The 26243-nt window shown below is 38.5% G+C and overlaps 1 protein-coding gene across 4 annotated transcripts in view; it reads left to right on the plus strand.

Moving 5' to 3' along the window:
• The window catches only part of LOC106079467 (uncharacterized), a 176073-nt gene extending 150399 nt beyond the window's left edge, over positions 1 to 25674 (plus strand). For 3 of the 4 annotated variants that reach the window (XM_056025482.1, XM_056025481.1, XM_056025483.1), the window contains 4 exons: positions 1236 to 1362; positions 16438 to 16630; positions 20157 to 20299; positions 25463 to 25674. In XM_056025482.1, the coding sequence (XP_055881457.1) occupies positions 1236 to 1362; positions 16438 to 16630; positions 20157 to 20299; positions 25463 to 25594 (595 nt within the window). In that variant the 3' untranslated portion in view covers positions 25595 to 25674. The remainder of the gene's footprint in view (positions 1 to 1235; positions 1363 to 16437; positions 16631 to 20156; positions 20300 to 25462) is intronic. The other variant, XM_056025484.1, reaches the window with a different exon arrangement.
• Positions 25675 to 26243: the final 569 nt, after the last annotated feature.

Genomic DNA, 26243 nt, shown 5'->3' on the forward strand with positions numbered 1-26243 from the left:
GCGAAATCCGTTCGCTTTAGGCCCCACAATAGTTAAGTCCGGCCCTGCCCATATTCTACATTAAGCATTTTTTTAAAGTAAAAAACTTGAACAATATATATATATAAGCTTTAATGACTTTGTTGTTTCCTTGAAGAGGACAAATTCTTGATCTGGCTAAATTGAATTATAATATCTGATGTGGGGTCATGCCAGTTTCTAGACTTTGACTTTGTCGCAACAATAAACTCCAGCTTCGCATTAATATATTGTAGGAAACTGAATTAAAAACAAGATTACAAAAGGAGTTTGTGTTTCACAAACCCCTAACTCCGAGTCCTCCTTTTATTGTATTAATACCAAGACTTGACACAGAGCTTCTATTGGATCTAAATTATTTTCGAATAAAAATGAAGTAGATTTATTCTACTTTAGAGATTTGGCTTATAATAAATTATTCGCTAGGGCTCCAAAGCTAATACTAACTCTGTGTCTTTCGTGTACAAAGCTTCTGAACGTGATTTCTCCCACTTTGCACAATTCTTCATGGCGTATACAATATATGAATAAAACTATTTCGCCCACACCCATTCTCATGATTGCTGGATTAAGTTGAAACTTTAAACAAATATTTATTTTACTAAACAAAACATGAATCAATTACAAAATTAACCAATTGGTCAATTAATTAATGGTAATTAATTATTTTGTTTGATATTGAATAAGAAAAAATAACTTCTACGGTAATGAGATATATAGTTAAATGCGGACTTTTCACTTAGATAAGCGTTATAAAAGGATTTTTTTTATAGTTCGCTTTTTTTTTATGTGATTTTATAACTTTCGTTGGTCAGATTCTACAAATCTTGACTTAAGGTTAGGGAGTGGGTTTGTTTGTTTCCAAGGTTACGGTGAAAAGATGTTAGCGATTGCTTGGTGGGTATGCAGTGAGGATGATTACAATAGACGAAGCATTCATACAGTCAAAGTTACATGTTGCCAATTGTACAGTATTGGCTGGGATTTATTAAACATTAGAGAGTTCGTTATTTGGAGCCCTATTTTGTTAAGTTCCTTGAGTTGGTAGTGTCGTGTGGTGCAGTGTTTACAGACAGCCTGGATAGTGAGAGTAGTAACAATACATATATCTCATTTTATCTAGTAATTTATAATAATAGATACAATAAAAACATAACAATACATCATTGTATGTTTATATGTTTTAGATGAATTCATTGAGTTTCATTGTATTTCAGAATGGGAAACACTGACTACTTTTCCAAAATCTACATAAAACCATATTGTCGAGTAGCTCCTTACGTTATTGGTTTAGCTCTTGGATATTTGTTGTTTACAACAGAAAGAAAAACACGTTTAAGAAAGGTATAGACTTTTTGCTATTTCTCATTGATACAATGTATTTCATCCTCCAATGACTAGTTATTGTATTATTTATAGAAGAAAAAAAGCACGTCCTGGATATAGCAAGAAAGGTTTCGAGGTTCACATAATGCGGAAGTTGGCATCAACCAAGTAGGAAGCATGAGCAGACATGTTATGATCACTGTATTTAGAAACAGTCATATCTCTCTCTGCTACAGAAAGCCTGTACAAGTTTATGACTCTATGAAAGCTTGATATAACTACAGTCCCAAGCACTAGGATTTGTCTGCAGAATTTTCAGGAAAACCCCAGTGAATGCCGCTGAAATAATGACAAATGTAGGCTTACCATCTGTGACTAATAGCACTTGAGACCATCGATGCCTTCCCACCAAGAGCTATCTTAACATATACTGATGGGTCGGCACCCTGGTAAAAATGCAGCGGGTACCGTGTCACATAGGTGTGGCTGTCAAAACCGTTGCAGACTTTGTCTCGCGATTGAAAGCAAACCCTACCAATCGAGAAGCTTGTGAGTTTCCATCATGCTCTAGAAATGATAGAAATGGAAAAATGCTTTAAGTGCTGGGGCAAATCCTAAAAGGCCAGGAAGCACATGAGGCGCCTGACCGGTCCTTCTCTTTGATGAAGGCTGCATAAGGGATGAACAAGCTATTATAGCGCAGTGTAAAGACTGGCCACTGTTCTATTAGTTGCAAGGTTCATTCCAATCTTAAGCTCAGGGAAAGGGGGAAAGAAAAGAATCGTGTCTTAATTCTTTTCCATTGTCCAAGACTTGCTGAATTCCATTTCTACAGGTCGGAGAAAGCCATACGCGTTTGACCTTTATGATGACGTAAGTGCTGTTATGGCTCTTCCGCCGTGTCAAATCCAAACAATGAAGTAAAAAGGAGGTAATATTTACCAACTCAGTAAACACCGGCGAAAGGCCGAAACAATCCAATTAAGTAGTCCACACGAGTGTTAACAAAGTAAACACCTTTAATATTGAAAAAGGGATCGTCCAATGTCCTTCGTTATTAGCCGTCTGTATCTAGTGTCGAATAGAGCGTTCTTATTGTTAAAGATCTGTCACGTCCCTTGTCGCTAAGTAAAACTTTCCTCTTATTCCCGAAACAAATACTAAATTCTAATCATGTGCACAACCGCAACGTTTTTGTTGAAGGCTTTTGGGGAAGAAAGGATTTGAACCTCTCAAGACATTTCCTTGGAATTTGAAGAGAATTATGAAAGAAGTCATTTCATTCCCCTCCCACAACCCACTCGTTCACAAAATGATTGGACCATAGCACACTGAGTATGCTACAAGCATGAAAGTTGAGTTAAACAAAAACAATTTATAACAATCCAAATATTACAAAATCCTTTAAAAAAACAAAAACAAAGCTTATCTAAGGTTAAGAACTCCGCACTTACAACTATATTTCTAAAAAAATGTTGGAGCTATTTCCCTTATTCAATATCAAACAAGTTTCAACATGATCCGAGAGTTGGTGTGTGGGGAAATAATAAGTACAATTATATAAGGGGACCAAACCCTACATATTTAGCCATATCTGTGAATACTGGAGGATTAACTTCCGTTGTTGGTATAAAAAAATAATTAATTACCAGTAATTAATTTACTAATGTAATTGATTCATGGGGTGTGGTAGAAATAACGTATACCTTTTTACTAGACAAACAGAGGGATTTTAGATTTGTACAAATATTTCTAATCGCAGAAATGTATTTTTGCTATTCTAGATCTACTAAAAATTAATTACATCATTCATTTAAAATAATTGATGCAATTTAATTTGATCTGAGAAAGTAGGAGCAAAAACATCTACACAACATTAATAGGGGGAATCATTCCACATATACAGCCACATGTCTCAAAATATTTGGATAGAACTGAGAGAGCGATAAATAATTCTCCCAACTAGGGTCACAATTTTTTTAAAAATTCCACCTAGATACTTATACATATAGGCTACTTAGAATAACTAAGTACTTTTCGAATTCAGACTACGCACTATAAGTGACCATAATAGTCTAAATCGTGCCATATTTATTTTTTTCTAGCTTTCTTTCGATTCAATTTTTAATTGTAAAATAGTAAAGTTCCTTTTTAGACTTTGCAATCTATAGGGCAGATGATGTAAAGGTCGTCTGTTTCTGTGACTCACGGTTAACGGACGTGTCATGTGACCAACCGCCTTTACTTTTCCCCAACTAGTGTCAGGTACCCATTAAATATTTTACATGTTTCGGATGTTCCTTAGAGTTGAAGATAGTTTACTTCCTTGTCCAAACCTCCCGCAGGACGACGGGGAATGGGAGGGGCAGGGTTTGAACCCGGCACCGTTGATAAATCCAAACGACAGTCCAGCGCGCAAACTGCACGACCAGGTAGCCATCCTTTAGAGCTAGGCTGACTTAGAAAGTACAAATCTCAGTATTCACCAGGATTCGAACCCGGGACCCCCGGTTCGGAAGCCACGCGCTTGACCGGTCAGCCACCTAGCCTCCATTTTTCTAATTGTACTCTTTTTTTATTAACGTCTTTATCGGTGTTTACATTTCCTTTTTATTTTCTGAACTATCTCAGAGGTTTCTTCACCATCGAAATAAACAAAAAAACAACTTACATACACAAAAAAGCCCAATTTGATATTGACTTTTTTCGAAAGAATGTGACCAACATTACTAGAGCATTAGACCATTTAAAACACTGTATAAAAAATATCTAGATCAACAGAACCTCTAAGATATATTGATTTAGAATTAAGAATTCAAAGAATTGTCAAAGTGAATTTGAAAGCTATGAAATTCTTTTTTTTTTTTTTTTTGGAAAAGGGTGGATTTTATTTAATACAAAAACAGAAAAACTTAAATGAAAATTCAAAAGTCTATTTGGGAGAGCGATACGGTGCGCAAGGTAAAAAAAAAAGGTGGTGGGGGTTTCCTGACAAAAACATAGAATGCCGGATTTCTTACTTTGTCGGCAAAATATATATACAGATATAACGTGATCCAAGAAAAGCCAAACCTTACCAGTATGTCTAAAAATTGGGAAATCGTATAAAATGAGTTGTTTGCCTCCTTTAGATCGACAATTGTACATCTCGTAGAATATTCGCTATGGTCAGAACGATGTCACCTACACAGCAGCCGATTCGTTCAAAGGAACGGCAGAAACACAACACAGTGATGTTATACACTTTTGTGGGTCTGGGATCTCTGTTGGTTTTGGCTTCTTCGTTGAGAAACGCTGCAAACGCCTCTAGCAGCGGCTAACAAAGACCATCCTTCATTAGCGGTTTTAAAAGCCAAGCAAGTGGAGCTCGTCCAGTCCAAGTTGTGGATGCCTATTCACTCTAGTGAGTTTTTTGAAAGTAAGTTTCCCTGATGGCGTACTTTCGGGTGCTAAGAGAAACTGAGACAAACTATCTTTTCTGCATTCAAGGCAATTGTAGCAGTGTGACAATGGTTATGGTTAAAGTCGTAAGCCACACCAACACAAGTTTGAATTACGGGACAAGGAAAAAAAGAGAGACTGTCTCTCGAAGCCCAAGAATATGGTACTGGGGAGCTTCGAATTCAATGCCAACAGACAACTTCGGCTAAGTGTCATAAAATTGAGAGACTGGTATGAGATTGGTGGAGTTTTGGTGCAAGAAGCGGGCATAGCTTGCAGGGATCGAAGCTGTGTTCCCTTGATCTCTGGAGTTACGACCTTTAAATTTTAGTAAAGTTTGTTAGTTATTCCTTACTTTTTGTTGTACTGGTAACGACTTCAAAGGGACACGGCGAGACCGACACGTTTCTACTAGAAATATACAGAATTGGACAAAGAGTTGTATGCCTTAATGTCTATAATCTGACGCAAAGATAACTCTCACTCGATGTCGAAAGCCTCTCTAGCGCCAGATCTATTGTAGCAGGTGATTTAAGTACCTAACAGCAGATATGGGGTTGTGATCAACCAAATCTTCAGAGCGCAAACTGCTAGACATATGTGACAGGTCAAGATTGGTTCTACTACAAAACATTCAGTCTCCACAAACCTTCTTCCAGGCCGGACACATTGGGAAGTCGAAACCAGAAAATATGAGAATAAAAAAGCAGTGTTTCTCAACCTTCGGCAAAAAAAATCATGTTGGTGGCCTTTCTCTTGAATCTAGGGGGGCGAAGTTTTCCTTGCATTCTTCACTGCAGAAACGCATTATCCTGACATCTATAGTCCATTATTCAGGTCAAATTTAGTAAAATAATGTAACGTCTGGGCAAGGGCGATCCTGAAATGTGGCTGACAATCGAGTCACAAGTAGCGTAAGTATATCTTTAATAGGAGTTGTCACGTATGAATGTGTGTATGTATGTATAATCTATTTTTACAACCTGCGCGAATAACCGGAAGTGTGTTTTGTTGTCAGATAGAGACCAGCGTGTGTGATATGCAGTATAGCTGATTAAAGTTTATGTGTTTGATCTAGTGGTTTCATTGTTTTATATCGTTAACAAGAACTGAACCAGGGACACCTAGACGTATCGAGACCTAAGGTAGATTCTATCGAGTTATAAGTATAAATAGAATATGAAAGCTGTGACATATTTGGAGGCTCGTTTATCTAGTTACTTGACTTAGTCTTGGAAGACATTGTCATTAGGCAGAACTGCGGTTCGCCATTGTGAAAAGGTCAAGGACCAAGAAGGCCGTGAAGTCGTGAAGTGTGTGCGCTCACGTGCAACGGCGGAAAAAAAAATTAAGTCAATTTGCCGAGACGAAACCAGGTTAAACACAGTGATAAAACTATTTGTGTTGTTTTTATTGTATGCTAGAGATATAAACAAAATGGCAGAGAGATTAACACAGTTAATAGCCGCTGGAAAAGAAATGGGATTGTCAGGGACAGCTCTACAGGAGTGGGTGAAAGAAAGAGAAGTCAAGCTGGAAAAGAAAGAAAAAGAAGACAGAGAGCGTGAGGAAAGAGCTAAAGAAAGAGAGGTGGTTGTTAGAACTAAAGAGAAAGAAGCTGATGTAGAAATACACAAATTGAGAGTCAGAGAGTTGGAGCTTAGGGAGACGAAAGGAGAAATCAAAGAGCATATAAAACCTGTATGGAAGCCAAAGTTGCCACCTTTTAATGAGAACGTGGATCAAATAGATGCATATTTGGCGAGATTTGAAGTGCATGCTCAAGCTACAGAAATACCTAAAACTCAGTGGGGAAGTCATCTTTACACATTATTACAGGGAAAGGCACTGCAAGATTGTATCAACTTTTCTAAGAAAGATCTAGAAGAATATGACAAGGTGAAAGAAGTATTAATGAAAAGATAAAACTTGACAGATGATGGGTATAGAGTTACTATAGAGAGAAGTTCCATAAAGCTAAACCAGAGAGAAACCAGCCATTCAATGAATTTGTTGAGAACATTACAAGATACTTAATGCGTTGGGTAGAATTGTCTAATACTGAAAAGACATTTGAAGGTCTCATTGATCTGTTCATCAGAGTCAAGATCCTCACATCTTGTAATCCTCAGTTAGTGGCTTTTCTACATGAAAGGAAACCGAAAGATGTGCCAACAGCAGTCAAGTTGTGTCAGAAATATATTACTGCACATCCGGAGCAGACAATTCAGAGAGAGGAAGACTAGATAACTATCAAGTTTGCCTTTGATGCAAAGACTAATGATAACAGAAGTCGCTTTAAACAAGAATGGAGACAGGACATTCTGTCACGCTTATCATAGATATAAGCCTACGTGGCTTCTCACAAGCCTGTGTTGCTTCATCTAAGACTTTGTGTCTTCAACAGTTTAGACTTTGTTGCTTGATGGTAGACTTTCTGTCTACAACTAAGACTTTGTGTCTTCATCTTTTAAGAGAGTGTGTCTTCATCTTTTAAGACTGTGTGTCTTCATCTTTTAAGACTGTGTGTCTTCATTTTCTAAGACTGTGTGTCTAAACTATAGACTAGTGTCTATTACTTAGTCTGTGTCACTACATTAAAGTCTGTGTGACTACATTAAAGTCTGTGTGACTATGTTCAAGTTGTTTGGATACATAAACGCCTGTGTGGCATATTCAGAGCCTTTGTGGCCTATCGAATTAACATTTTTGTTGTATTGTGTTTTAATGTTTTATACTTGTTTTATAATCGTGTTTTTTATGTATCTTTGTCAAATTTGATTATAGTTTTAGGAGGGGCGAGATGTCACGGATGAATGTGTGTATGTATGTATAATCTTTTTTTACAATCTGCGCTAATGACCGGAAGTGTGTTTTGTTGTCAGACAGAGACCAGCGTGTGTGATATGCAGTATAGCTGATTAAAGTTTATGTGTTTGATCTAGTGGTTTCATTGTTTTATATCGTTAACAAGAACTGAACCAGGGACACCTAGACGTATCGAGACCTAAGGTAGATTCTATCGAGTTATAAGTATAAATAGAATAGGAAAGCTGTGACAGGAGTATTTATCGTATTATTATCTTCATGTTAAGCGAGACCTCTTGTAGTAGGCATGTTTTGGTCAACATAAGACATCAACAGAACGATGATTAAACACTCTTCTTCTTCTAGCCAGCTTTATTGCTGCTGAGCTGTCAGCTCTTTTGCTGACTGTGCCAAGGAAAAAAAGTGTGCTGTTTTCTTTAGTTGTTCATCACAGCTGTACAGGGTGTTGGTTGAGTTGGGCTGTCGAGGAGAATGGGTCTGCCTAAGGGGAATTAGGGAGGGGCATTCAAAGAGAATATGTTTTAACGTTTCATGAGGGTGGGCGCAGTGTCTGCAAAGGGGGAGTTGTGTGGAGTTTATTTTGTTCAGATGGTAATGTGTGTGTGTCCTGTTCTTAGTTGGAAAATTGTGGATTGTTCTTTGCGGGGTGGAAGTTAATACTGTCCAGTTTGTTAGGTATGTTTATTTCTTCTCTGCCTGTTTCCTGATGCTTATTGGTTGAGCCACTTCTCTTTGTGATTGACCTTAGGGTGAGGTAGTTTACAGGTCTATCTGGTTGTTCCATAGATGAACCTGAGTTTGATAGCTTATCTGCCTTTTCATTTCCCATTATGCCAATGTGTCCAGGGATCCACTGTAGTGTGATTAATTTGGATATCATCTGATGGATTATCCCAATTAGTGTTGTCAACTCTCTTGGGCTGTTTGAGGTGTTGCTGTTAAGTGCTTGCAGAGTGGATTGGGAGTCTGTAAAGACAACAATATCTGATGGTGGTTGCACTCCTTCATATAATTTGTTTTCCACTGTCTGTAGTGCTATGGTAATTGCCTCAATTTCGGCTTGAAAGTTTGAGCAGTAATCGCCACAGGGTGCGCTTATTTCAAAGTGTTTATTTTTTAGGGAAGACCAGGAAGGCACCAAGACCAGCATTTGATGATGGCTTTGAAGGCCAATCAGTCGGTATATATATGAATAGCTATTTTTGTATAGCTTTCAATTGTTTCAAGCGTGCCTACTTTGAGCTCCAGTGGATCTGATTGTTTTGTTAAGGTGTTTTTTAGTAAATGTGTTTTAATGGTTGGTTGTTTGTAGTTTAGTCCGGGCGTTATGTTTAAAAATCTGGTTATTTTTTCTCTGTTATTGGGTAGGTGGGGTTTTAGGGCTAGTTCGTCAGTAAGTTGGACCAGAGTCCTTTGCTTTTTTTTGGGTGGGTTGTTTTTCCTATTTCTCTGTGTTAGTAATTTATTTGGATGATCGTTCTCCAACCTTCTGTATCTCTCAATAGCTTCTAATGCTGCTCTGTTGCGTCTTAACTTAAGAGGTTAAATATTGGAGTCTATTTCACAGGCTGCTATGGGAGTATTTTTCATACCCCCACTAATTAGACGCAAGGCTTGGTTTTGGATTGTGTCTAATGATGATTGATAGGTTTTGTTGGCGGCTACTTGTATGGAGAGACACTTATCCATTACAGATCTGACGTATCCAGTGTATTTCTTATGAGGGTCAAGGTTTTCTTTCAGCTTCCCAGGATGTTCCTGCTAGGTGTTTTATTATGTTTAATCTTCGTGATGCCTTTTCTTTTAAATCTGCCATAAAGTGTTTAAGAGACAGTCTTTGGTCTAGTTTTACACCAAGATATCTTGGATTTTCTTCTTTATTTATTGGTTGTGAGTCTATTTTTAGGATGTTGTTTCTTTTTTGCTGTTTTGTTGCTGTGGCTAAAGATTGAATAAACTGACTTTTCTTTGTTTATTTCCATTTTCCATAATTTTGAATACGTGGAGATAGTTGTTTTAAGGTTCTATTTAGTTTTGATCTAGTCAGCAATGGATATTTCTCTGTAGTCCAAATTAGAAGGTCGTCTGCGTAATGTGCCTTATTGACTGAAATGAGGTCCGGGAGGTCATTCATGAAGATTAGAAAGAAAGTACAGCTAAGGGCTGAACCTTGTCGTAGTCCTTCTTCTAAACCTTTCTTTTACTAGAGATGGCACCTTCAAATCGGGTTTGGATAGTTCTGTTTTTAAGAATGCTCTGATCCAGCTGTACATTCTTCCATGAATACTCATTTTTTTCATCTTCAAAAATGGTTCCCGGTCACTTCATCCCCAGTCACTTCATTCCCGGTCACTTCATCCCCGGTCATTTCATCCCCGGTCACTTCATCCCCGGTCATTTCATCCCCTGGTCACTTCATCCCCCGGTCACTTCATCCCCCGGTCATTTTATCCCCAGTTAAATATTTTATATATAAATATGATTATGTAGAATGCTTTCTTTTTTACATTTTATGAAATATTACTAATGCATTTATGGTGTTTCCTCTTCTACTTTGTATTATTAATGAGAAATCTAATATTATATGGTTAATCTGGATGTGTACTTATCTATAGCGTAATGATCAAAGGCCAAGGTGTGGTGCAAGTAGTGGAAATCTTTTGAGAGATAGAAGTGCGATTAGAATAATTATGACCGTGCCGCTGATAACTTATCATCAAAGGCCAAGTTGTGGTGAAAGTACGACCATGTTTCACTTTATTTTATTTTTCAATCAGCTTTAGTAAAGGTTTGAAAAAGCCGACAAGGGAAAAAATATTTCATCTTAATTGTTACTATTTACTGAAAAATTTCTTATAACTTCTAAATTTTCCAAAACAAGTCTTTCTTAAAATAATTATGATAAATCCAAATGCAATGACATAAACTCTGTCGCCATATTTGACTATTCTGTTTTAAAACGTCATGTTTTCGTCTGGAAAGGGAAGGGGGCGGTAGAGTGAAACCGATTAATCCTCGCTCCCTTTTAATGATTTCAGCTAATGATTGCATTTGGCATTAAAGTATAGGGGGTGGGGCGACTCGATATAAGAATTTAATTTATAGCATATATAAATTATATTAGTGAACACTAGGTAGATACCAACCCAGCAAAACAACTAGATGGAACCATAAAAAAGCTAACTGGGCAGCTTTTTCACAAGAAACAGACACAAGTCTATCAAGCATAATGGAGACAGATTTCAACTCAACCTACGCAACTATAGTCTCCAACATCTTACAAGCAGCGAAAAAACACATCCATCGAGGTCAAGTTAGGAAATACAAATCTTTTTGGACACCAGAATTAGATAAATTAGTAAAAGAAAGAAAAATGGCCAGGAAGACTATAGAAAAAAACCTTCTAAAGAGAACAACACAAAGTACAACAAATTGACAGGACTTAAGATACACAATTAAAACAGAAAAAAAAAGAAAAAGTGGACCACAACATGCGAACAACTAGATCTAAACAAGGATGGTCGAAAGATCTGGACCCTTCTGCACCGGCTAGCAGGAAAGAAACAAAGAACAAACCCCCAACCTATAAAAGGCACTGATGACCTACTAACCGAAAACCTTTAAAAAAAAGGCCGAAACCATCAATAAATACTTTGCTAGCATCAACAAGTCAAAACCAAGAATGCAACTGGACCAGGCTTTCAGTAATATCCTAAAGAAAGAAGAAAAAGCTCAAACAGTCAACACTCCCTTTACTCTATATGATCTCAATACTGCCCTAAAAAATCTCAAGTCAAGAAAATTCAGTGGACCAGATGAAATAACAAATTAAATGATCCGGGGACTAGGACCACAGGCAAAAAGACTGTATACTTAACGTTATCAACCATACATGGAAAACTGGAGACATACCACAGGAATGGAGAACTGCAAACATAATACCCATTTTAAAGAAAAATAAACCACATGGAGACCCAAAAAGTTATAGACCAATATCTCTAACATCCAACATTGTCAAAATGGCAGAAAAAATGATCAATAACCGACTTTATTGGTGACTATAAAGTACTTGATCACTCCATAATGCACAAGCTGGCTTCAGGAAAGCAAATAGAACGGAAGACCACCTCTTTCGTTTTATCAAGGACACGGTAGAAGGGTTTCATGAAAACAAGCACAGTACAGCAGTTTTTATAGAATTGCAACAGGCTTATGATAGAGTGTGGAGAAAAGGTATATTTTTGAAGGTGACCGGTCACTTCATCCCCGGTCACTTCATCCCCGGTCATTTCATCCCCGGTCACTTCATCCCCGGTCATTTCATCCCCGGTCATTTCATCCCCTGGTCATTTCATCCCCTGGTCACTTCATCCCCCGGTCACTTCATCCACTGGTCAGTTCATCCCCCGGTCATTTCATCCCCTGATATATTCATCATCTGATCATTTTATCTAACAAAATGTAATTTTAAAAAGCATTAAGTGAGCAATATTTAATGTATTCCTTTTTTATTTAAAGGACAAAATTGTAACACTTTAGATTAGAATAAAATTAAAATTAAATGCCATTAAAAACTATAAAAATTTAGCATGTAAAAATAAAGAGGTAATGTAAAAAAGTGTTTTTGTGTTCATCTACATCAGGAAGAAAGATAAGCCATCGATTGTAAGTACAGAAGACGATCCATCGATTCATATTGATGAACAATGTTTGTTATTCTCTTAGCCAGTGTTGCATATTTCAAGGCTAAAAATGACTCGCCCATTTTCAACAAAAAATCATCAACAGGTCTGGACTTGACAAACGCGTGTACGTCTACCTTCACAAAGCAGAGTAAAAGATGAATCAATTTCAGCGGAAACTGGACACTGATAATGTGGTTAATGGACATGTGTAGAAAGGCCTACCTTCTGGAGATGGCTGAAAATGACAGTGTGTTTATGACCTGGCCTCCAGTGGGACTATAACTTTCTTGCCAGAACTTCATCTGCACTGACGATTCTTCAGCCCTTTCGAAAATCTGGTCATGTTCGGGACGAACATAACTAAGGAGGGGGCAGTGTTATGACTCTACATTGCGCACTGTCATTTGGCGCGACATTGTGTACCAGAGGACACGATAAAGAACAGAGGAAGGAAGATGGCCGATGATTAGCGATGTAAACAAGAAGGCCTGAGATGTGATTCTAAGTTTGGCTCTAGATGTAGTTTATAATTGATTATTAAACGTTCTGTTTTATATCACTTTCGTTGAGGTTAATTGCTAAGTTATAGGGGGAAAGGGGGGATGTCGTGCGCATCTTGTTTGGTATTTTCGTTTGAGCACCATAAGGTTTTATTAGTTCTGTTCCTAAGGATGCGCTATATTGGTGTCATTGTTCTCTTGTTGTGCCTTGAGCTGTGTCTCTTTGTGTTCTCTTGGTGTGCCTTGAGATTGAGTTATCTGTGTGGTGTTCTTCCCCAGTATTGGGTAAGTTAGTTTATTTTACTATCTTCTACATGTCGTAGATCTAAAATCGTTTCTGTTATAATCGTGAGAATGGCGGTATCAAAGGAGTGTGTAATTTTCTTATCTAGGGACGCAGGCTTGGGACTCTGCTGGAGTCAAGTCTGAGTTGTAGGCTTGGTAGTTGGCTATTGCCCGTGGCGTTGTGTTTGCGTTGTGAGGCCTGATTGACTATGGCACTGATATTAAGGTGTGCTATAGTCCTTTGAATGTAATTTGTATTTGCTTTTGATATTTATTCATAATGTATGCCTCATAATATCATACATATCATTAACTCATTAAACCTTTGTTGTTATATGCAATATTGTTATTCACTAGTATACGTTAATATTTGGTTTATTCGTTCCTGGATATTTATTGCATAAATTGATTGCTAGACTATTAGGGGTACCCAGGCAGACGAGCCAAGGCTAAATTATAACCCCGGCATAAAGTTAATAAACACTGTTCAGGTGGAGAGCCCGGCGAAGTACTTCCTACCCTAGATGGGAGCGAGAACAAAACCCACCTGACAGAAATTGTGTGAATGTACACTTTGGTTTCTTATAGTTATAATGTTTTTTGTTTGGTGTAATGCACAAATTGTAAGACAAATTTCCTTACGGATAATAAAGATTATTATTATTATTATTATTATTATTATTATTATTATTATCATTATTAATACGCTATTATTTATTAAGAGAAACTATTTCTGAAGAGTCATTGGCTAGACAGTCGGATGTTTGTGCTAGCTTAGACCTTAACAAGTGGGGGTGCCGGGGTGGATGAGCTCCAACAGACTGCCAATGATCCATTAATAACTGCCCAAAAAAGAATAGTGCGGAGGCTATCAACAAACATTTTGCTAGGCTCTCCGAAGCATGCAATAAAAACTTTAGTGTCAGGGGCTCTCGATAGCATCAAGGGGGTCAAAGAAAAACTTAGCCGAAGTCGAGGCTGGGACAAATACATTCTCTGAGCTTTCACAATGGTGGATGTGGCATTGTTTATTAGAAAGGCTCGTCTACATAGGGCTTTGGTTCAGACATGATAACTAACGAGATTCTCTAAAACTTGGGGCCTTCTGGAAAACAAAAACTCCGCGACCTGGTCAATGGGACAATTGTTGCAATGGACTTTTATAAGGCTTGGCGTGCGGCTTCAATTGTCTCGATACTCAAAAAAGAGTAAAAATACCGATCGCCCTGACAGCTATCGTGCGTGAGAAAAATAGCTGAAAGGGTTATCGACCGGCGACTTACCTGGTATCTAGAAACAAACACATTAATGTCAAAAACAGGTGGATTCAGACAAGATTCAGCTTAGATACTCTCAAGAACCAAGCCATTAGGTTGTTTTTGAGTGCATTTTGGACAACAAAATCTGGTGAAATCTGGCCAGATCTTTCTCCTCTGGGCGATCCTTGATGATGACATTCGAAAAATACAAATGGCTGAAGGTTTAAGTCTAGTTGATAACTGGGTGGGTTGGGGGAGACTCAAATGACCATGCAGATATTGTCCAAGAACTAGATCTACCCCAGGGCAGAGCTGCTCTCGTTCTGTCTCGGACATTCCTCTCGGTGACCGCTTCCTGACTCCAGAGGATACTAAGATCACCCATAGATCTTAAGGTAAATAAAAATGAACAGGAATGAACAAGTTAGATTCAGAACCTTTCTAGAATAAAGAAAACTTTGATTCCCGCTATCGACACTGCCATCTGGACACGGAAACTATAGAGCTTGTTCTATTCGAATGAGCGGTACTACACAACAATAGGTTTGGAAATACGCCAGGACATGTTCTCCTTCTACAACGCCAGGGGATTCCTCTGAAAAGCGTTGCTGTCTTCCTTCATCGTGTTACAACAGATACGTTTTCAATACGTTGCCATTTCGTGAAAAGATTTACACGGTACCTCATATATGTAGCACTGTTTACTGCAAGCTGCCTAACGGTAACCGACTCCTGATTTTTATCACGGCTGTCTCCGAAACCTTGTCCATATTTGAGTTAGTTGCAAGGCAGCAGTTTTTCTTCTACTAGGGAAGTAGCCAGTCAAGGCTTATACGCCCCTCATACCCAAACCAGAGTAGGAAAGCATGTCAGGTAAACCTTACGAGTGAAGAAAAACAAAAATGTCACTACGGCGTCTTTTATAGCCTCGATGTCATATGAAGGGTATGATGGGGTTAGTCTTAATGTTATGTTACAATCAATAGAGGCACTCCCAGATTCAATGTGACAGACGACGGATAAGGAACTTGGAATTATTTTATAAAGGTCAAACAGATAAATCAACCCAAGGTCACTGGCGTCGCCTAATTTTAATCTCTGTTGTGTCAAGCCTATTTCGCTATCGTAATGGCCGTCAGCCAGCAACAGTATACTGACAAGAAATAGCCAGCTTGATAAGGAGTCTCTTGATGATGGGAGGACATATAAAGTGTTTGGAAAAGGCCCATATTATAGGAAATTACTAAACATGAATTAACAAAAAAAAATAAGTGTGAAACATATTTGCAAAACAGAGTAGGGCAAGGAAGATAAAAAAAAAGTAGAAACAAACAACAGGGAAACCGTCAAGGAAAGAAGGAAGAGAGTAAATACAAGAAGATATTTTAAAAGATGAAGAACTGAGATGGAATGGTGCACGTCAAACGTAGTAGAAAGTCACGTGCTTGCACAATGGTACAATGGAAACATCGGCTTGTAAGGAAGACATTTCTAAGGTAGTCTTTTATGTTGGCTTACTGCTTTCATTTAGATTATGTAGTTTAGATGGTTGGACTATTTGTATCGTCTGCGGATTAGACAAACTATCTCTAAGGAAGCTAGATTTGATGTGGAATAAAGATGCATTGTCTATGGATTAGAATAATTAGGTGGCAATTAACTTTGCTCTTTATTCAATGTATATCTTCGGTGGTGGAAAGAAATCTCGCTTGCTTCTTCTGAAACTTCAAAAACCTCCAAACTTTTATTAACTTTGGGAAGATAAACAAGGTCTTACATACAAATCTACCATCAGATGTGGGTGTGTTTCAATATTCTGCTGTCAGATGTGGGTGTGTTTCAATATTTTGTGGTCAGATGTGGGTATGTTTCAATATTCTGCTGTCAGATGTGGGTGTGTTTCAATATTTTGTGGTCTGATGTGGGTGTGTTTCAATATATATTTTGTGGTCAGATGTGGGTGTGTTTCAATTTTCTGCGGTCAGATGTGCTTGTAGGCTGATACTCAACAGACAGATGTGGGTGGTATCATTAAATTTTGTACAACTAAAAAAAAAAACTTTTTGTTAATCTAAAAATATTTTGATATTCCAGGTTCCTCTGTTTATTGGATGGTTTGTGTGTATAGCTGTGGTTGCAATACTTCCATATATAACCTATTCTGAAAATAAAGAAAATGGAAGTAAATGGTCAGATGTTGAACGATCATTGTTTGAGGCTCTGTCAAGACCAAGCTGGGCACTTTGTGTTGCTTGGATCATTTTTGCTTGCTGTAATGGACAGGGAGGTGAGTATCCAATAGGAACAAAAAGTTATTTGTTAGTATGCGAATATTAAAATTCTTTTTTGCACACCATAAAATTGGTAAAAATAATTTGAAATGACACAATTTTGAACTCTTCATTAAAAAAGTTAACAAAGAGCCTATGTTACTTACCAACTCGTAGCCTAAATCTCAACCAAAACCTGAATAACAAAAATAGTTCCAGGTTACTAGAAGTAAGCATAACAAAAAAGTTCGCTTTAAGTAAGCTATTCATAGATATTGTTTTAAAGGTTTAGAAATATTTGCTCACAATATGCATACCTAGTTTTAAAGGTTTAGAAATATTTGCTCACTATATGCATGCTCAGATTTAAAGGTTAAGAAATATTTGCTCACAATATGCATGATCAGTTTTAAAGGCTTAGAAATATTTGCTCACAATATGCATGCTCAGTTTTAACAATGAACGCAATGAGTAGACCATAAGTATCGCACATACAAACACATAATTGAAACCTTTTTGTCACCGATCTCCAAATATGGCTTTAGATGTTCTTAAAGATGAAACTATTGCTTAGAACCTCCCTCACTTTCTCTCATCGGCCAGCATGAGAACGTTTTCCTCCAGCACACTTTTTGACACCTACAACCACAGACACACACACACTTTTTGTCAGCTACAACCACAGATACACACACACTTTTTAGACGATGCACTTTTGGTGATTTAGTTCAGTTCTTTTTTTTTCTTTAGTTTCATTAAATGGAAAAACAATGCACCCCAACCTTTCACCCTTCTGTTCGTTTAGCCAGTTTTAAATGGAGACCTAAGAACGAGCCCCTGGTAAGAGACTTCAAATGTCTACGTCTGTTTTTAGCACATTGCAAACGTCAACTGCCTCGAATGTATCTTATCTCACAATGAAGTATCAATCTGTCACACGCTTAATTTAACTTTTGTTACTTAGAGAAATAGTGTGGTACCGTTATAGACCAAAGGATAATGAATTTCGCAAGCTTACAGTGCAGGAAAACGCTTGTTCCAGGAGCTTACAGATCCCATAGATGGTTTCATGCGCCGCTGGGGAAATTTACTTAAGATCAAATAATTATTAAAGAAATGTGTTTTAGGCATGGTTAGCTCCACGGGTTTCTAACGATACAATAGAGCAACGAGCATTAGAGGTAGCGTACACTAGTTTGTAACAGAAGTCTAACTTTAGTGTTAGGGATAAACTAGGGAATGCACCATAACGTAAGAGGGGATGGTGGGGAGAAGAATGGTCACTTCTAAGGTCATCTGTCTACTAATAAGGATAAATGAAATAATCAAATCATCCTATTGACTGCTGATGGTACAAATATGAGATTTCTATTGTTTTTAAGACTTAGATTGAATGTCCCAGAGTCTTCAGATTCTTATCCCTCTGCCTTGGTGCTGTAGACTGTTCAAGTTCTTTAGCGTATCGCGTTGGGAGGTGCTTGGGTGCAGAAATAACAGGAACCAGCAACCAGGCGCTAAAGTGTAAGAAATATGGAGGGCTATGAAGAGGTCATGAGATCACGTGAATCTAGGAGGTCTGCTGAGAGAGGCTCTGGGGCTAGCACATTTATCCTGCCTGAATTCAAGCGGGCAGAAAAAGTTTCCAAATTAGATAAATTCGAAAGTTAGATATGTATAATCTTTTGACTGGTAAAGGAATGTACATTCAATAGGTAAGGGCAGGAAGTAACGTGCGTGATTAATTGAGCGAACACGTGAGCCGTCCCCTTGTAGCAGGGAACAAAATACCGGATAAGTTAGGGGCTATAAAATATTGGCCTGGTTAACACGACGGCAAGGACTCTAGGGCGATACCTGATCTGCCGTTTATAGATCAAAGTGACCATTTAATAATAATAATAATAATAATCTTTATTGTCCGTATGGAAATTTGTCTTACAATTTGTGCATTACACCAAACAAAAAAACATTATAACTATAAGAAACCAAAGTGTACATTCACACCAGACGCACTCATAATTTACATGTAACAAAGTTTATACCAGATTGTTCTTATTTAATGATTTGATTGCCAGGGGAACAAAAGAGTGTTTGTGTCTGTTTGTCTTTGCTATCGGTGTCTTGTATCTCTTTTGTGATGGCAAAATCACAAAATCCTGACACAAAGGGTGATTCTTTATTTCGAGGATCTTGTTAGCTTTTTTATAGATGTTTGTCTCAAACAACAGCCCAAATGGGGTTTGTTTTCTGCCAATGACCCTACCAGCAGCATTTAGGATTTTATAAAGTTTATTTTTATTTTTAATGCTCAGATTGCCATACCAGGCAGTGATATTGAAACTTAAAATATTGCAGATATGAGCGTGATAAAACATAGCCAAGGCCTTTTCGCTAACATTAAACGATGACAGTTTTCTTAGTAGTCGTAATCTTTGCTGCCCTTTATTGCTAATATAATCAGTATTTGCCGTAAATTTTAGTTTATTGTCTAGGATAGTACCAAGGTATTTAAAGGTTTGCACAATTTCAATAGTCTCTCCAGCTACAGAAACAATATCATTTTCCTTCTTTTCCCTACGAAAATCTATTATCATTTCTTTTGTTTTTTGTTACATTTAATAATAAAAAATTAACTTTACAATATTGTTCAATGTGTTCTATTTCTTTGAAATACTCATTTACGTCTGAGCTCTCTGAGAGCAGGGCAAGAAGAGCCGCATCATCAACGAATTTTGTGAAGGAGCAAAAAGGAATATCGGATTTAAAATCATTTATCCAATATGGTCAACCTGTAGAATAAGCCAACTTAGCGTGGCTTAGGCTGGTGAATGGGATGAAGGGGGAGAGTTGGGGGGAAATAGTCTACACACACACACACACACACATATTAGGGCAAGAAATATACGATCAGAAATAAAATAATGAAATAATTATTTGTGCTCAATTTATTGAGGTGGATTATTTTTGTTTAGAGGACGTATAATCTAGGGGTGCACCATATAGTACTTTCTGATATCTGGCTGGAGCGATGTCAAGCTTTTTTTTTTCCTTTGACGTCATTCGAAACACTTTCATTCATAACATATGACATCAATATAAGTTTACAATAACGAAACATGTTTAAACGAATATAACGGTCGACCTCGAGTTTTCACGATGTGGCCAATGAGTTATGAATTTTGTTCTCATTAATATTTACTTACCTTGAAATTTTAAAGAAAATCGTTAATATTTTTTTTTTAAATTAATTTACATACATACTTATAGGCCTACATACATACATACATACATACATGCATACATACATACATACGTACATACATACATACTTATACATAGATACATACATACATACGTACATACATACATACATTACATACATACATACATACATACATACATACATACATACATAAATACATACATACATACATTACATACATACGTATATATATACAAGAACTGCTCGCTTAAGAGTTGAGTATAGGATGTGATATTTGTTAGAAAGGATTACATTTATTTTCTTATTTTCTTTTTTGGCAGGTTTCATTTCAAAACTTTTATCTTGGAATTTCTTCATACCACTATGTCGAATCACTTATGGAGTCTATCTTATTCATCCGATTTTCATTGAAATTATATTGACATCCAGCCACTACAATTTTTTTATATCATTTGGAGAGGTGGTGAGTTCTTCACGTTCCACGCTAAAATTGACAGGAAAATTATTAACTACATATGCATTTTTTTTCTTGAAATATTTTTACTTTGCATTGAGTAATACTATTTTATTATTCTGATAAGATGTAATAACTATCCCAAGCATACACTCAGACAGACGTTTTTTATGTTTTATTTGTCTGGCAATAAACATTTCATTCCGACATTTTTGAATGACGTTCTTTTGTTAGACTGTGTACAGTAGAAAGAGAACATTGTAGATAGAGAGAAGAAAATAATGCAAAGTTAGTTAGGCAACAAAAAGTGAGCGGCTCTTTTACAAATACCAATGCACATAGTAAATATATATATATTGGCCTCCTTCAGTCGTAGAACGACTATGGCTCATCTCGCACACTTTTTCCTGTGGCTTTTTCATGAGGCCAATATATATATATATTGTTACGAATCTCACTATCCAGGCTCTCTGCAAACTGCACCATACACCACCAACTTAAAGAACTTGACAAGTCAGGACTCCAAAATAACGTAAAGGTTTAATGTCCATAAATAACAGCCAATACTGTACAATTGGCAGCACGTAGAATAGTACAAATAGCTCTGCGATAACAAATATCTCTCCGATAACACCGTTCCGCCGTATCAAGTCTTGCACTGGTCTCTCCGTCTTGTTCCGGGCTTGCACTGGGTTCAACAGTTCAGGACTGACTTCACACACTAGGCTCGTTGTGTCGGACTCGATCACAGACCAAGATCAAGACGCCGTTCGTCTCAACTGTACTTGACAGTACTTCGCACTGAACCGTCGTAATGCTCCGTACAGAACCACACCGTTGAACTGTGCTGTAGTCGACCGTGTTCTGAACTCCTGTCGTGAACCTGCTTTCTGAACCCTCTGTCGTGAACCTTGCTGTATTGAGCCCCTTTTCTCAACCGTCTTGACTGCGACACCTCCGCTCTTATATAGGGTCCCTACTGGCCTTCTCGAACCGGACAGAACGCCGCTCGACCATTCTGGGTGGTCAGATGACTACATCCCTCGTGACACTCCTGAGCTCGGTTCACGATGTCGATCCTTCCCGAACCATCATGTTGATACTCGTCTCGGCCGATCGTCGAAACTCGTCACGGTTGACCGCTTGTCTAGCGCTGGCCTGGGGCGATTTGCGTCGGCTGACTACACACACACCACTACCCCCATCTGTGCCACCACCAGGTTTATAACACTGCCCCCTCCTTAGATCTGTCCGTCCCGGGCAGATCCAACATCATGACATTGGCTGTAAAGTTCCATCGCTGCAGGCGGGGGTCGATCAGTAGCAGTTGGCTTGCCTCTTGAGCTTGATGGAGCCATCCATGTTGCAGTCAGCAATGGTCACTTCCTTCTCTTCCTCCAGTTGGCCTTAACCTGGTTGCTTCGCCATCGTGCTTTCATCGCCATCCACGTTGAGTTCAGAAAACGTTTTCTTCTTCTCCTCCAGTTAGCCTTCATCTGGTTGTATCGACGTAGTTGTCGCATCGTCATCCATGTTGCACTCAACAAAAGTAGCTTTCTTCTTCTTCTCCGCCAGTTGGTCTTCATGTGGCTGCAGTTATTTCTTGGTAGAATCACCATGCACGTTGGACTACGCAAACGCCGCCTTCTTCTTTTCCTCCAGTTGATCGTCCTCTTGTCGCAGTGACGTTGTGGTTGCATCGCTCTCTTGTCGGTCGGTACTGAGGACAGCCACTTGACACATGGAGAGGTATAAGATGTAAGGGCTGGGGATACCAAGATCGTTGGCAAAAGAGGTGGCTTCATAGGGCGTTGCGAAGAAGGACTGGGATGGGCTTCAAATCCACAGGGCGAGGAATTGTGGGACAGGTCATCATCTTCAGCCTTGTCTGGAGGGCATGCTCGTGGGGCAGGTTGGCAACACTCCTCGTGCAAAGGTCCCTCGTCTTCGGCTTCAGGCTCCATTCGGCTTTCTTCACCACCATCAGGACCTCTCTCTCTCGTCTCAGTGACGGGCCAATCACTTGTTGGTTTCAGACCTTGTCGATGACTTTCGTCTTTCAGATGTCCATCAATGTTAACGTCAGACTGCCTTGGATTCTCTTTACCACCATCAGAACTTTCCTCTCCAGTCTTGGCAGCTGGACAAACGTCTGTTAGGTTCGGACCTGGCTGGTATCTCTCGACTTGGATATGTCTCTTAACGGCTTCGTCAGGTTTCAATGGGTCCTCATTATCACCACCACGGCTCCTCTCACTGGTCTGAGAATCTTGATAAACGTCAGTAGGGTCCAACCCTTGTAGGGGACTTTCGGATTGCAAAAGTCCGTCAGCAACAGGCATGGACGTGGGCACAACGTTCACTTGATCTGCCTTGCTGTTTGAGGTGCTCATATCAGGTACAGCTGCAGCACAAGATTCGTTCGAACTATGGGCAGCTTCCATTGTCTCTTCATCTGTCTCTTTCGGCTCCACAGGTCTGTACTCCCTGTTTTCAGATTGACAGGCAGCACCACATTCATCAGCATTGCCGTTGTCACTGCATATTTCTTCAAAGCTTTGGGTGGGTAGTAGTTCATTGTTTAACGATGGCGCAGCTCCTTTATCTTTCAAGTCTCTTTGGTCGTGCAGGGTTTCTTCCACCTCGTCCATCGTTTTGACCACGGGGCTCGTCACTTCTTTCACTGAGGTACCCATCTCTTTAATCTCTCTACAGATGTCCTCGGTGTACTTCTTCAGTGTCACACTCATAGCCCGAATGAACTCTCCAAAATCTGGTGCGACTTCAAACAGATACGTGTCTGGATCTTCCTCTTCTTCAACTATACATTCTCGGAGGCGTGCTTGTAAGGTTTCTTTATTTCCGCTCGTTTTCAGATCTCGATCACGGAGTTCTTCCTTCAGTTCTCTAAATTCAAGTTCGTACAGCAGTTTCAGACGAGCCATAGTAGATCCGATCCAATCCGATTCCAATCCGATCCCACTTCTGACACCAGTTGTTACGAATCTCACTATCCAGGCTCTCTGCAAACTGCACCATACACCACCAACTTAAAGAACTTGACAAGTCAGGACTCCAAAATAACGTAAAGGTTTAATGTCCATAAATAACAGCCAATACTGTACAATTGGCAGCACGTAGAACAGTACAAATAGCTCTGCGATAACAAATATCTCTCCGATAACACCGTTCCGCCGTATCAAGTCTTGCACTGGTCTCTCCGTCTTGTTCCGGGCTTGCACTGGGTTCAACAGTTCAGGACTGACTTCACACACTAGGCTCGTTGTGTCGGACTCGATCACAGACCAAGATCAAGACGCCGTTCGTCTCAACTGTACTTGACAGTACTCCGCACTGAACCGTCGTAATGCTCCGTACAGAACCACACCGTTGAACTGTGCTGTAGTGGACCGTGTTCTGAACTCCTGTCGTGAACCCGCTTTCTGAACCCTCTGTCGTGAACCTTGCTGTATTGAGCCCCTTTTCTCAACCGTCTTGACTGCGACACCTCCGCTCTTATATAGGGTCCCTACTGGCCTTCTCGAACCGGACAGAACGCCGCTCGACCATTCTGGGTGGTCAGATGACTACATCCCTCGTGACACTCCTGAGCTCGGTTCACGATGTCGATCCTTCCCGAACCATCATGTTGATACTCGTCTCGGCCGATCGTCGAAACTCGTCACGGTTGACCGCTTGTCTAGCGCTGGCCTGGGGCGATTTGCGTCGGCTGACTACACACACACCACTACCCCCATCTGTGCCACCACCAGGTTTATAACAATATATATATATATATATATATATATATATATATATATATATATATATATATATATATATATATATATATATATTACTGGCGGATCCAGGGGGGGTAGGGGCGGACGAATTTTAGTATATAATTCACACAATTTGTATACGAATTTATTACGTATGTTAATTATATATACTAATTATTTATATTTCAAACTATTTTTACGTTATTTCGCCCCACCTCTAGTATGTTGGCAGATTTGGTGGGGTCGGGAGGGGGTCAATAGCATCACTACGCCCCCCCCCCATAAACTTTTAAGTGGGTGGGGGCGGTCCAATTTATTTATACAAATAACAGCTTGCTAACAGAATCAATTAAATATCTATATGGTTAAAACTTATTGATATTTTAACCGATCTTTACATCATGTCGTTCCCCTAGTACAATATTATTCAAAAGGTCCTTTTTTAATAGAATGAATAATGAGCTTTAGGTAAGGAGAATGCGTTTTTTTTCAGTGAAGAATGCAAGAAAACGCTTTTAGCGTCGGGGCGTTGGCCCGAACCTCACTGATAAATAGTGATCTGTAGATGTCAGGAGAAGTGGTTTCTGCAGTGAAAAATGCAAGAAAACGCTTTTGGCGTCGGGGCGTTGGCCCGAACCCCACTCGAAAGGCTTACAGCGCTCCCCGAGACCCTCAAACTTGCAAAAGAAAGGCCTCAACACGACTGTTTTTTGTTGTTTTTGTAATATATATATATATTGGAGATACCGGCGTTTGAAAAGGTTGAAATAGTTGGCACAGGTTGATTTCGACAGGAACACAGTTGCTTCAACTTCCACCCCAACAATTTAACATAAATATATATCTTTATATATATGTGTGTTTGTGTGTGTGTGTATGTATTTATACTTAGGGTTCGGGAAATCATTCGCCCCACGCCTCCAACTCAAAAGTTTTTGATCCGCTAGTGACTTATAATAAGCAATGTTTACGTTCTTGTATGTCACAATGACCAACTTTTTTTTAAATTGTAGGGAAATTTTTTACGGTGCACGATTTAAACTTGTTGATAGGGAAAAGCAAGTTTGGCCTCCATTTTGGATTGTTTGATGGGAGGAGCAAAGCAAATGTGTTTCATTCTTTAGGGCTACACTCATTCATGAGACACAAAATTCCGTTGGATAATATAAAGAAAAAAAAGTAGGTTACGTTCACAATAAACATGGTACATCAGCTATGTCAACGTAGTGGACATCTAGAACAAGGCTATACAAGCTAGAGAAGCCTTTAAGAACTCAGTTTGCTCAATTTAGTTTAGAAGGTGCTGCAATTGTTGTTTGTAATGCCTGATTTTCTATCCAATGCATTTCTCATTTGGTTAAAAAAATCTTTTCTTTGTTTTATTTTTCAGACCTACGGATACATTTCAGTCATGGTTTCATGCTGGTGCCTGGCCTTATTTTTTATGGCCACCGTGGAACAACCTTTTATTGGGATAGAGTCTTTAATAACACCCTTTATTTTTGGAAAACAAAAAAAATAATTTGTGGCACTTAAACGAGCTTCATGTAGAAAAATCTTTTCAAAATTTGACTATAAAAATGTAAACATTCAATTTGTATATTAGTTGTTATTATTTTTATACATTTTAGAACTGCATGCTTTAAAAAATGGAAAGATTGAGATATATAATTGTCATGTAGATTTATTTTTTCCGTAATTTTAAGCTTACGTTTTGTATAGTATGTTCACAGAAATGCATCTAATAAATATATAAGTTATATATTCTCTTCATGGCATTTTTTTTTCTTCGAATTTTCCAGACATATTTTTTTTACTAGATTTAGATTTGAAAGCTAAAAAATAGTCTATGCTCCATGGTTAAGGTTGCAACTATTCTATACCAGCATTACCGTTCTTGTTTTAGCTTCAATTTTACTTCTAATGCAGCGTAGACAAAGATCCGTGAAATAGTATTCCATAAACACAACGTCAAGAAAAGGGAGTAATTTTATATCACAAACGTCAATCATCAGGATTACAAGAGAACCAATAGTTACGAACACTCATGAGTCTGGCAAAGGTATAGGCGACATCGGTAGTGAGTTACCGCCATATGAATTAGGACAAAAATAGCAATGTAAAAGAAGTATTTTTAAAAGTAGTGTGAAGACTTAGTCAACAGAGAAAGC

Source organism: Biomphalaria glabrata, chromosome 4 (genome assembly GCF_947242115.1).
Source record: "Biomphalaria glabrata chromosome 4, xgBioGlab47.1, whole genome shotgun sequence".
NCBI lineage: Eukaryota > Metazoa > Mollusca > Gastropoda > Planorbidae > Biomphalaria > Biomphalaria glabrata.